Genomic DNA, 12009 nt, shown 5'->3' on the forward strand with positions numbered 1-12009 from the left:
CAATCTGGTACAAAGTTGGCCCATAGAGAGTTCCACATTGAGCAGAAATTACTCCAGTAGTCCTGCTGTGGTAAGTCATTGGGAGCTGCCTGGGAATAGCATGGCCTCTGCTCAAATGCTGCAGTGAATCTTGAAAATGTTGCACCTTGATGCAGTCATCTTAATGTACTCCTCTCTTAAAGTGATATCTAAGTAGTGAACTTCCACAGCTACCACAGTCCACCCCTTGTGCCACACAGACCCACTACTCCATTTGTTTAGGGAGAAGTTTCTACATTATTCCCATGGGCCTCTCTTCCTGAAGGTAAACTTAGAAGACAGAAGTTGGTGGGACAAAGTACAACCCCATTGATACATTTGGTCTTGTAGCTGCAATAGGTACTCATTATTTCCCTCCTCCACTATTCATTCTAGGTTTTTCTCACTCTCACCTGTCATTTCATCAGTCTTGGTGATATTCCTTCATCTCTGAGGGGTTTGAGTACCTGGTATCCCTACTCTTCTCACACCAGAATTGCTACACTTGGCCATTCATGGTCATAATTGGGCAAGGGAGTACAAAGAGTCAACCAAGGAGATCACCTGGGTTCCCCACATATTCCGCTATGCCCCCATTGTAACAGCAGTTCTACCCCTTCCTTGATAGGTGTCAATTACCACTGCCAAAAATAGTGACTTTTCCTGTTTACTGGTCTCTAGACACAGAAAATAAAAAAATACCCAGGCAGCAGCCATATCTATAAACACAACAGGACTCTGGTTGTGTCACCTAGTATGAGTGCACTTTCTTTAGGGGCCATAACCTCTACCTCTGCACAGTCCAGAGCTTGGAATATGTGAAGGTCCACCCCTGAGTAGGTCACTGGGAAAGATGGAAAGTGAGGCCACTATAGTTTCCATCCCTTGGTTTCCAGACCCATGTATTCTTCCCACTGGGAACACAGTACTAACATGGAAGTCTTAGATTCAGTGCATATACTGCATCTTGGAGGATGGTAGTCCATCCTTAGAGAGTATTACCTCTAAGCTTGTGCTTCAGCTGCACATTCAGCAGGACATTCTGATATTCTACCAAGCTAGCAGCTTCCGGGTGATGTAGTGGGTGATACCAGAGGATCCCATGCCCGTGGGCCCACTCACACACATTTTTCTTTCTGAAGTATATCCCTTGGTAGTATACTATCTTGTGTGGTATTATGGGCCTGAAGATCATGCACTCTGAAAGCACCTGGATAGTGATGCTGGCTGAAGTTCTGCCAGCAGGAAAGGCAAACCCATTATCAGAATAGGTTAAAATTCTTGTAAGAAAGAACCAATGTTCCTTCCAAGATATAAGGGACAAACATGTAGTAAACATGGAGGAATGGTGCCATATTGGGGTCTCAACATTGGTCTCTGTTGCTGGAAGATTGGACATTCATAGCCAGCAGTGGCAATATAGGCCTTGATAAGTAGGATTACATGATGTTGGACTCATGAGCAGTCTCCATCTGTCCTACTGCAGCCACTCCATTTATGTGTCCATTGTGTCCATTCCAGGCTGGATGATGATGAAGGGTGGCTAACATCAACTTGAAAAGTCTTTTTTTTTCCAACTGGCTGCTAGGTTCCTCTTTAAGTGTTGTCTTCTGGTGAGCATTAGTATGTAATATAAAATTCTTCTCTCTCCATGCCCACTCTCATATATATAGCCATAGGCCTCTATGCCAGACCTCCTTGTCTCCAATCTTCCAATTCTTTTCCTTCCAGGACCTGAGCTAGGCCATTGGCCACTGCTCAGGAGCCTGTATATAGTCTCATCCTGGGCTATTTCTACAAAAAGGATGATGTACTTCTGTTTTACCTCCACTCATTGGGAAGATGTTCCTTCTCCATTTTCTTTCAGGGGCATCCCTGGCTATATCTAGAATGCAGAAACCATTCGCTTTCAACTGGTACCCAAATACCAAGCCAATACGGGATCATATGGCCATAGGTGTGAGCTGAGATAAAGGCTATCTTGTAACTGTGATGGATAATATGAGTATCTGAGCTACTGCTCACAGAACTTACTACACCTCTTTTCCTGCCCAGGTTGTATTCCAGACATACCATTTAATTGTACAGTTAATTGCTGATGGGCCATCTGATCTTGACTTTATGAGTCTGATAGGTCCCAGTTCATAATAGGAAGTTCCAGATGCACAGTCATTTGGAGCCCCATAGTCAAGCATTCGGTCTCTACCAAGGCCCAGAAACACATCAGATGCTATTTCTAGAAAGGTGTATGGCATAACCCTGTTCTAGAACCCCAGGTGTTGGGGTGGTGATTCTCCTACACAGGCAGGCCTTGAACTCTATACTGCATCCCTGTCCCCTGCTGATACCTCTGACACCATGGGGTCGGCCAAATGAGATGGTTCAAGTGACTGCTTGCACTGCAGCCAGGACCTGCTGTAGATTAATCTCCTGCACCTGCCTTTCTTAAAGATCTCAGCCTTCTGTGTCACCTGATATATGGACAAGAACAATAATCCTGGGGTGGAGTTTTTTTTTAATTTTTAATGTTTATTTATTTTTGAGAGAGAGAGAGAGAGAGAGAGAGAGAATGAGTGGGGTAGGGCAGAGAGAAGAGAGAGGGAAACACAGAACTCAAAGCAGGCTCCTGGCTCCATGCTGTCAGCACAGAGCCTGACACAGGGCTGGAACTCATGAACTGTGAGCTCATAACCTGAGCTGAAGTCAGATGCTTTACTGAATGAGCCACCCAGATGCCCCTGGAGGTGGAATGTTTTGTCCCTAGAACCCAAAGAGGCCTACCAGGTACATTACTTCTTTCTTTTTGGTGGAGGATTCAAGACATGATTTGTCTTTTACTTTGGAGGAGGCATCCTGGCATGCCCCTGACTACTGGACTCCTAAAAACTTCACTGAATTGGTGACTTTCAGAATCTTTGCAGGGTTTATCTCCCACCCTCTGGAACACATTATATCTTACAGAAGCCTTTTATTCATCCTCTCCAATCAGTATAATGGTGTCAGTGTAATGGATATGGGTGATGTAGTGATGTTCTATAGACTGTTCAGTTGATCCACATCTCTGACTATATTATGAGAGGATAGGTATGACATAGGGTAGTAGAGGTAACATAGTCATAGAACAAATTATAAATTAAAAATCTTTGCATGTACACATAATTAAGAACTGCTTCTTATCCTCTTTGCTTGATTGCTTGGGATAGAAAGGAATGCATTTGTTAGGTCAATGGCCATATACCTTATGACCTTATTTTTTTTAACAAAAGTGTAAATAAATTTATTTTATTTAAATTAAAAACTTTTAATTTAAAGTGTATAAGTCACTCCATAAATGTTGACATATGGGTCTTAAAATATTCATTGGTAAAAGGTTTTAGTTATGTCCTTTTGCTTTCCAGAATTAAAATAAAGCTACTACTCCACCACTATTTTGTAGAAACAGCTGTAACATTAAGACAAACAACAAGAACAAAAATCTCAACCACTATCACCGCCACCACAAGACCCACTAACATATTCCTACCAGAGGTGGAGACACACCCTACTTTAATGAGAGCAAGAGTGGCCTCAATATCTGCTTCTATACTTCGTTGTTTTAGTACCTAAGGCCTTAGGTACTGCTTGGGCAATGTTACCACATCCAGCACACAGCATCTATAACTGGGACTACTACTTGGTGAAGTTTCGGGCAGTAAGTATAGAGTATTTAGACTGGCAAAGCAAATGGAGATACGATGGGTACAACCACCTCAGTATCCTTCAGATCTTTAAGATATGAAGGGTCTAATCTCCACCATGCCTCCTGTAACATTGTTTGTAATTCACTTTCTTGGCTGTGTGTGTGTGTGTGGGGGTGCAGTTGCCTAGACTTTGACATGGATTTTAACAATGTTATGGTTTCCAAGAGACAGATAGACCCCCACCTAAAATTTCCTTTGGATGTTGAGACTAATGACAAAACACACATACCAAGAGGTCAAAAAAAAAAAAAAGGTTCATTACTTACATAATTGAGGATTCTGAAGAGGGAAAGATCTCTCAAGCAGTTGCAAAATGGCTTGTGAAAGCAAGGAAGTGACTGGGGCCAGGGTGAGCATTCCCATATGTAGGCAGAGGCATGATTGTTTCCAATCTCTCTCTGGTGCCAAAGGAGGGAGCAACCAGGCTTTCTTACAAGGTTGCCCAGATATGAAGCACAGGGTGAAGAGGGAAACATCTGAAAAGGAAAGGCTAGTTTCTAGGGGGAATAAAGGCTGGGAGCAGTGCCCCTTCCTGCACTGCTTCTGCTTTGGGAAATGGAGGCTCTTAGAACTTGAAAGATAAGCCTCAAAATGGCCTGTACTGTGTCTGTCTTAGGGAGAGAATTTTCTAGAAAACATAAAAATGCAATAAGGCTGAAAGGCAGCACTTATGGAAATGGAGATGACATTAAGACCTCTCAGCTGCTTGGTACCAATGTTAACAGAAACTACTTGCTTTAGTGTGAATGCATCAAGAAGATTCCATGAAAATAAAGACAACAGGAGAGTCACTCATGAAGTCCCCTCAAGTATAACAACTGAGCTTTAATTACATGATACAGACGGTCCATTGGAGCAAGAATAGATTTCTAAATAGAATAGAAGTGTTGGAGCACCATTACAAATATCAGGGAGGCAGGAAGTAAAATAAGATAGGATTGTTTAGGAGACACTTGGAGAATCATTCAGCCTTAGCTGACCCCTCCCTCACATCCAGTCTGACTGCCACAGCAACTCTCCCACTAGGCTCATCAAGGCCATGGCAGTTAAGAACTATCTATGAAATGGAAACTGTACAGTGAATGAAAGGAGCACAAATCCCAAACATAAGAAGCCTAGCTCTGTAATTCTATGACCACTACAATCCCTTAATTTTTCTTGTAACTCAGTTTCTACTGATTAAAAAAGAAAGGCCCACATGATCTCAGGACCTAGGAAACGTAAGGCTCCACGGCTCTGCAGGATCACCTTGCCCACCCCATCACCGTTCCTCGCCCAACTCTTGGGAATTAAGCTGCCTTTCCACAGAACCCCAGAGCCCTGCCCAGGCAGATCTGCCCAGGAGGTCCCTCATGGGTGGAGGATCCGCTGCCCTCCCCGTATGTCCACAGCCCCTGCCCCTGGGCAGCTCTGAAGATCAGTGGCCAGTGGCCAGAAACGACTGAGAGGCCGGGGCACCCTGCCAAACAGGCGGGGACCACAGGAGCCCCGTTCAGCTCCTTACGGGCACCCAGCTCGCTCCCTCTTTCTCGCCTCCGCCTGGACTGTGGCGATGGTCCGTCCACACGTGGTCAGAGGGGCTGCTTCAACCCCAAGGTGGGTGGCACCACCAGAGCCCACTGGGCCAGCAGGGCAAGGGCAGCGAAAGCCCAGGGAGCCTCCCAGACGGTAGGCCTAGCCCATTTGTGATCCTCGCGCACCATCTAGCGGCCGGAATCAGCACGGCAGCAAGAAAAGCTACACTGAGGCCGTTCTCCCCCAGGGCCGCCATTTCGCTCTGTGGGCTGTCGCATTTTCCGATGGGCAAAGTTACCCAAGCTTCCAGTTGCAGGAAATGGCGGTGCGCGCAGGCGCACACCAGCTTCACCGCGCTCGGCCCAGTGCGCAGGCGCACAGAAGACGCTGTCTCGCTCCAATGAGCGCACGCGAACAGACGCGGGCCAGTCAGGAGCGCACGCGGGAAGCCAGACTTGTGTCCAGGCTGCCCAGACTCCTGGAGGAGTGCTGGAATCTCTACCATTTTTCTTCCCAATCCAGAATCTCCTTGTTTTCCAAACATATCGTGAAGGCTCTAGAACATTAATTGCAGAGACTGAGTTGATGAGAATAAAACCAGGAGCTATTCAATATATATCTCTGTTGGGTCTCCTGGATGTCTCAGTCGGTTAAGCATCTGCTCAGGTCATGATCCTAAAGTTCCTGAGCTGAGCTCTGCCTTGGGCTCTGTGCTGACAGCTCAGAGCTTGGAGCCTGCTTTGGATTCTGTGCCTCCATCTCTGCCCCTACCCCACTCACACACTCTGTCTCTCTCTCTCTTTCTCGAAATATATATATTTTCCTTCTTTCAGTGTCTTGCCTAGTTATCTCCATAGCGTTCAGTGTATGCTCAGGACATTAAATGAGCTGCTGCCGGCACACACCAGACTCCTATTGATGGACAAAATTTAGCTTACTCAGTTCCCTTACAGGATCCATAAGCCACTGTTCCCTGTGTGGTGACAAATTTTACACATGAGGCAACCCATACCCTATCTTGGACCATGCTTCCACCATACCTCACTACCAACTCGGGATACCAGGCCACTGTTGACCCCACTCCTATACCAGTAGGCCCTTCCTTCAATTGCCCACAGCAGAGGCCAGACTCAGCTGAAACATTCAATGCACTTTATTGAAGACATTTACTGAAACCATTGAAGAGAGGTAATGACAACATAGAGAAGAATGTCTAACAGGTACTACAGCCCACAGGTCGTGGCTCCCCTCCTCTTCAGGTCCCAAACAAGGTGCCTCTGCTTGCCCCAACATGATGGCATCCACCCATAGTCTCCCCTCCTGAGGGCCCCACAGTCTCTGGCCAGGATGATGGATGCTAGCCAGGGCACCCTCCCCTCTTGCTGACATGCTGGGGCCTGGTCCTGCCCTATGGCCTACACAGGACAGTCACAGGACACTGGAAAACTCAGCAGGGGACACTTGGACAAGCCGAAGAAACTGAGTCACAAGTAACAAGAGAGTGGCACATCAGAGCACGGTTTCCGTGGAGACTCCCACAGGCCACCTCTGTCCTTGGTCCAGTTCCTCCTTCCTGAGGTCACGGGGTGAGCACCAGCCATGCTCTCTTCTGTCCTTCCCGCCATCTCCTGGGACTGGGCTCAAGAGGTCTCCGGGGTGGGGTGGGGGCGGCTGCTCAGATAAGAACACACACACATCTCCACAAGAACAAGCAGCAGTTGGCCTAAACCTACACCGAGGAAGCATGGGCTGAGCTCACGACACCGCACGACAGCGAGCAGAGCCTGGGCTCGCACTGAAGCTCGTGCCACACCCCCGGGGCTGAGAGGTGGCTGCTGCGTCAGGCCAGGACACCCGCCGCGGGCTCCTGCCCACCTCAGGGCTCTGCACGGGAATGGTAACTAGGGTGCGTGTAGGGGGAGCTGACACGGGGGGTCACTAAGGGGCCTACAGAGGCACACGTGGGCTTCTCAGAGCGTGGAGTGACGTGCTCCACGGGTCAGTGAATGAGGGTCCCCCTCTTGGGCGGCCCGAGGGGCCGGCACCCTTGAGACGGCCCCTGACCTCTCCCAGGCCAGTGTGGGTGGCACACATTTTCAGGTGCCCCTCACCTAGGCTAGGGCCAGCCACTCAGGGGTGCTTCCCAGGCTGGCTGCCTGGACTGGCAGGGTTTCGCGCTGGGGCTGGGGCTGGGGCTGGGGCTGGGGCTGGGGCTGGGGCGGAGCTGCCATGGGAGGGGGCACCCCTCCCTGCCCCACTCTGCATCAAGTATGGTCATCCTGGTCCGTCGGAAGGGCTGATGGTGGTGGCCAGGGTGCCTTGGGAAGATGGGGTCCTGGGAATTTGGGCTGGGTGGGTTGTTGCCTCCACGTGGGGAGAGGCTGCTGCCCTGGCGTGGCCTCCCCCTGCCTCCAGAGCGCTGCTGCCTGAGAGGAGAGGGGGCCCCTGGGCCTTCTGAGCCTATTTGCCCGAGGAGGACTTGGGGGGCCTCACCTCCCCAGCCCCGTCCTCGTTTCCCGACTCCTCTGGGATGGGCTTGGGCCCCTCCTCCAGGGGCTCCCCAGCCTCCTGGTCTCCTGCCTGGGCGAGGCCCTCCGGCTCACAGCCAGGACCTCCCGGGCCCTCCCTGGAAGCGCTGCCCATCTGGGCAGGGGTGGGGCCCCCAGGGGCCTCTGAGGGCCTTGCGTGATCTAGGCCCGCAGAGGCGGGAGCATTTTCATCTTCCTGCGTGGCAGGGAAGATCTTGGGGGCCTCCTCAGGGACGAGGGCTGCCCTGGCGACATCACGGGCTTCAGGAGCAGCCGTATCAGCTTCGGCACTGCCAGGAACGGCCTCACTGGCCCCTAGGTTGGCCAGGGCAGCCTGGGAAGCATCTTCCCTGGCTGGGGAGGCTTCGGCAACCTCTCCACTGGCCCGGGCGGCGGCCAGGCCTCCGGTGCCCACACGGGCCCCCTCTTCCACTTGCAAGTGCTCGCTCCTAGCCGCGGTGGCCTCCCACGCCTCGGTCTCCTGAATGAGCCGCAGCATCCCCAGGAAGCCAGGTGGTCTCCTGTCCAGCCGCATCCTCCTCAGCTTGTTCTCGAGCATCTCGTTGGGGCGGGCCCGCATCAGCACCTGCCGGGCGCGTAAATGGCCCGCAAGGTTGGGATGGATGGCCCCCTTCTCCACGGCCGACTGCAGCAGGCCTTCCAGGCGAATCACATAGACAAAGAGAGTCTCCTGGGGCCGCTGGCCACAGGTCAGGAACTTCAGCCGTGCGCTCGTGGGGGTGTCCTCCCTCCCGAACACCTGGACCAGCGCGGCCAGGCAATCCTGTGCAGGGACGTCAGGGTTTTCTGCCAGGAGGCCGCACACGAGATCCAGTGCGGGGCCGCCCAAGCTCTCCATCAGCCTCCTCCTCCTCTCCCTTTCTGTGATGTGGCACCACAGGGACAGCATGTCGCTGGTGTGATCCAGCCAGCTCTCAAAGGACTCTTCTTCTCCGTGTGGCTCTTCCGTTCCAGGAAAGGTTCTCAGTTTCCCAGAGGCCCTGTTTTCCAGCACAGGCTGCCAGGCCGGGCTCCAAGGCTGGGTCCAGGATCTTCCCGCACCTGCGGCTCCTGCCACACCCACAGCTCCTCCCTCACCTGCAGCTCCTGCCACACTCACAGATCCTGACAAACCTGCGATTCCTGCGTCCCCAGCGGCTCCCTCCTCATCTGACTCTCCTGCTTCCTCTTCAGGCCCTGCCTGGCCCACAGCGGCTGCCCTGCCTCCGGCTCCTTCCTCGCCTCCAGCCACTGCCCGGCCTCCAGCTCCTGCCTCCCCTCCTTCCTCACCTCCAGCCACTGCCTCGCCTCCAGTTCCTTCCTCACCTCCAGCTGCTGCCCCGCCTCCAGTTCCTGCCCCGCCTCCAGCCGCTGCCCCGCCTCCAGCTCCTTCCTGGCCTCCAGCTCCTGCCCCGCCTCCAGCCGCTGCCCCGCCTCCAGCTCCTTCCTGGCCTCCAGCTCCTGCCCCGCCTCCAGCTGCTGCCCCGCCTCCAGCTCCTGCCCCGCCTCCAGCTGCTGCCCCGCCTCCAGCCGCTGCCCCGCCTCCAGCTCCTTCCTCGCCTCTAACTCCTGCCCCGCCTCCAGCTGCTGCCCCGCCTCCAGCCGCTGCCCCGCCTCCAGCTCCTGCCCCGCCTCCAGACGCTGCCCCACCTCCAGCCGCTGCCTCGCCTCCAGTTCCTTCCTCACCTCCAGCTCCTTCCTGGCCTCCAGCCGCTGACCCGCCTCCAGCCGCTGCCACGCCTCCAGCTGCTGCCTCGCCTCCAGCTCATGCCCCGCCTCCAGACGCTGCCCCGCCTCCAGCTGCTGCCTTGCCTCCAGTTCCTTCCTCACCTCCAGCTCCTTCCTCGCCTCCAGCTGCTGCCCCGCCTCCAGCTCCTTCCTGGCCTCTAGCTCCTGCCCCGCCTCCAGCTGCTGCCCCGCCTCCAGACGCTGCCCCGCCTCCAGCTGCTGCCCCGCCTCCAGCTCCTTCCTGGCCTCTAGCTCCTGCTCCGCCTCCAGCTGCTGCCCCGCCTCCTGCCGCTGCCCGCCTCCATCTCCTCCCTCGCCTCCAGCTCCTTCCTGGCCTCTAGCTCCTGCCCCGCCTGCAGCTGCTGCCCCGCCTCCAGCCGCTGCCCCGCCTCCATCTCCCTCCTCGCCTCTAGTTCCTGCCCCGCCTCCAGCTGCTGCCCCGCCTCCAGCCGCTGCCCCGCCTCCAGCTCCCTCCTGGCCTCTAGCTCCTGCCCCGCCTCCAGCTGCTGCTCCGCCTCCTGCCGCTGCCCCGCCTCCATCTCCTTCCTCGCCTCTAACTCCTGCCCCGCCTCCAGCTGCTGCCCCGCCTCCAGCCGCTGCCCCGCCTCCAGCTCCTGCCCCGCCTCCAGACGCTGCCCCACCTCCAGCCGCTGCCTCGCCTCCAGTTCCTTCCTCACCTCCAGCTCCTTCCTGGCCTCCAGCCGCTGACCCGCCTCCAGCCGCTGCCACGCCTCCAGCTGCTGCCTCGCCTCCAGCTCATGCCCCGCCTCCAGACGCTGCCCCGCCTCCAGCTGCTGCCTTGCCTCCAGTTCCTGCCTCGCCTCCAGTTCCTTCCTCACCTCCAGCTCCTTCCTCGCCTCCAGCTGCTGCCCCGCCTCCAGCTCCTTCCTGGCCTCTAGCTCCTGCCCCGCCTCCAGCTGCTGCCCCGCCTCCAGACGCTGCCCCGCCTCCAGCTCCCTCCTGGCCTCTAGCTCCTGCCCCGCCTCCAGCTGCTGCCCCGCCTCCAGCCGCTGCCCCGCCTCCAGCTGCTGCCCCGCCTCCAGCTCCTTCCTGGCCTCTAGCTCCTGCCCCGCCTCCAGCTGCTGCCCCGCCTCCTGCCGCTGCCCGCCTCCATCTCCTCCCTCGCCTCCAGCTCCTTCCTGGCCTCTAGCTCCTGCCCCGCCTGCAGCTGCTGCCCCGCCTCCAGCCGCTGCCCCGCCTCCATCTCCCTCCTCGCCTCTAGTTCCTGCCCCGCCTCCAGCTGCTGCCCCGCCTCCAGCCGCTGCCCCGCCTCCAGCTCCCTCCTGGCCTCTAGCTCCTGCCCCGCCTCCAGCTGCTGCCCCGCCTCCAGCCGCTGCCCCGCCTCCAGCCGCTGCCCCGCCTCCAGCTCCTTCCTGGCCTCCAGCTCCTGCCCCGCCTCCAGCTGCTGCCCCGCCTCCAGCCCCTTCCTTGCCTCCAGAAGCTGCCTTGCCTCCAGCTCCTGCCCCATCCCCAGCTCCTGCCTCGCCTGCCAAGGCAACCCCTGCTTGCCTCTGGGTCTGTGCAAGGAAATTGGGTGTATCCTGTGACTCTGATTCCGGGGCCTGGGGCAGGAAGACCACAGTCCAGGGTCCTCCCGTGCCTGGTATTTGTCGGGGGATCACACTTCGGTTTAAATACTCAGCAAACTTGACCAAGGCGACCCTGGACCTGAGCTCCTTTCTGAACACCTTGCCCAGTACTCGGTATCTTCCCAGGGGCTGGAGGGCAGCCTGCACGGCCTCCTGGAATTCCTGGTCCTCACAGTCGTGGGGAATGCCCAGGATGAGCAGCGAGTGCTGAGCATCCACGCCCATCCACCTGCACCAGCCACGAAGCATAGCCAGTGCCATCGCGGATACCTGCGGGGGAGGGGCGCGATCGCACAGGGGCGCGCAGACTGTCGCAGGCTCTGCAGTGGAGGCCTGTGGGTGCAAAGGGGAGAGAGGGACACTGGTGCCAGACAGCCCACCGCACCGCCCCCCACACCGACCTGGATCTCCTCCCTGGCCAGTTCACGTCTTCCAGGCCACGTACCAGAACCCCCACCATGCAGCCCTTCACCTCTGCAAGGAGAAGGTCCCCTTTCGCCTTGTCCGACACCCCTGCTGGGGCCACTGCAGCCGGAGCCCCTCCCACCATCGTCTGCAACCCCGCAGCAGCCGGGAGCCCTCCCTTCCTGATCCCCACAGCCAGGAGCCCTCCCATCCTCTCTTTCTTAGGGCTGGACCCAGGGCACCCCTGCTCTGCCTGGGCAACCTAGACACCGGGTCCCGCCCTCTCCCACCAGCACCTGCCCCTCTGCAACTGGAGCCGCCCTCCGCAGTCAGGAGCTCTTCCCACCCCTCCCCTCCAGCGCCGACTGGGTTCCGCCTCCTGCCCCCACTGCCTGCCTTGGCAGAGATCCAGCCCTTACCCAAGGCGCTCGGTACTTCCAGGGTCCCGTTGGAGCAAAGCCCCTGGTCGCCGGCTCACTTTCTCTG

The 12009-nt window shown here is 55.9% G+C and overlaps 1 protein-coding gene across 1 annotated transcript; it reads right to left on the reverse strand.

The window, feature by feature from the left end:
* Nucleotides 1–6408: 6408 nt before the first annotated feature.
* Nucleotides 6409–11668, reverse strand: LOC124525355 (paraneoplastic antigen Ma6E-like). The gene is made up of 4 exons (XM_047097727.1): nt 11564–11668; nt 11154–11451; nt 8900–9133; nt 6409–8863 (listed from the first exon to the last, which is right to left on the reverse strand). Exons 1-4 carry the CDS (start codon nt 11666–11668, stop codon nt 7734–7736), a joined length of 1767 nt encoding a protein of 588 aa, XP_046953683.1. The 3' UTR covers nt 6409–7733.
* Nucleotides 11669–12009: the final 341 nt, after the last annotated feature.

The sequence above is a fragment of the Lynx rufus genome, unplaced genomic scaffold, assembly GCF_022079265.1.
Source record: "Lynx rufus isolate CCGP_SWC_20201006 ecotype Redwood Valley unplaced genomic scaffold, mLynRuf1.p SCAF_40, whole genome shotgun sequence".
In the NCBI taxonomy this organism is placed as follows: domain Eukaryota; kingdom Metazoa; phylum Chordata; class Mammalia; order Carnivora; family Felidae; genus Lynx; species Lynx rufus.

Bases quoted from the DNA above. Each gene is read 5' to 3' on its own strand.
- LOC124525355 (XM_047097727.1), bottom strand. From the start codon at position 11,668: ATGGTGGGAGGGGCTCCGGCTGCAGTGGCCCCAGCAGGGGTGTCGGAC. The intron at 11,452-11,563 runs GTACGTGGCCTG...TTGCACCCACAG, and splicing joins GCTGCATGGTGGGGGTTCTG to GCCTCCACTGCAGAGCCTGC. The intron at 8,864-8,899 runs GTGAGGGAGGAG...CAGGAGCCGCAG, and splicing joins GAGTGTGGCAGGAGCTGCAG to GTGCGGGAAGATCCTGGACC.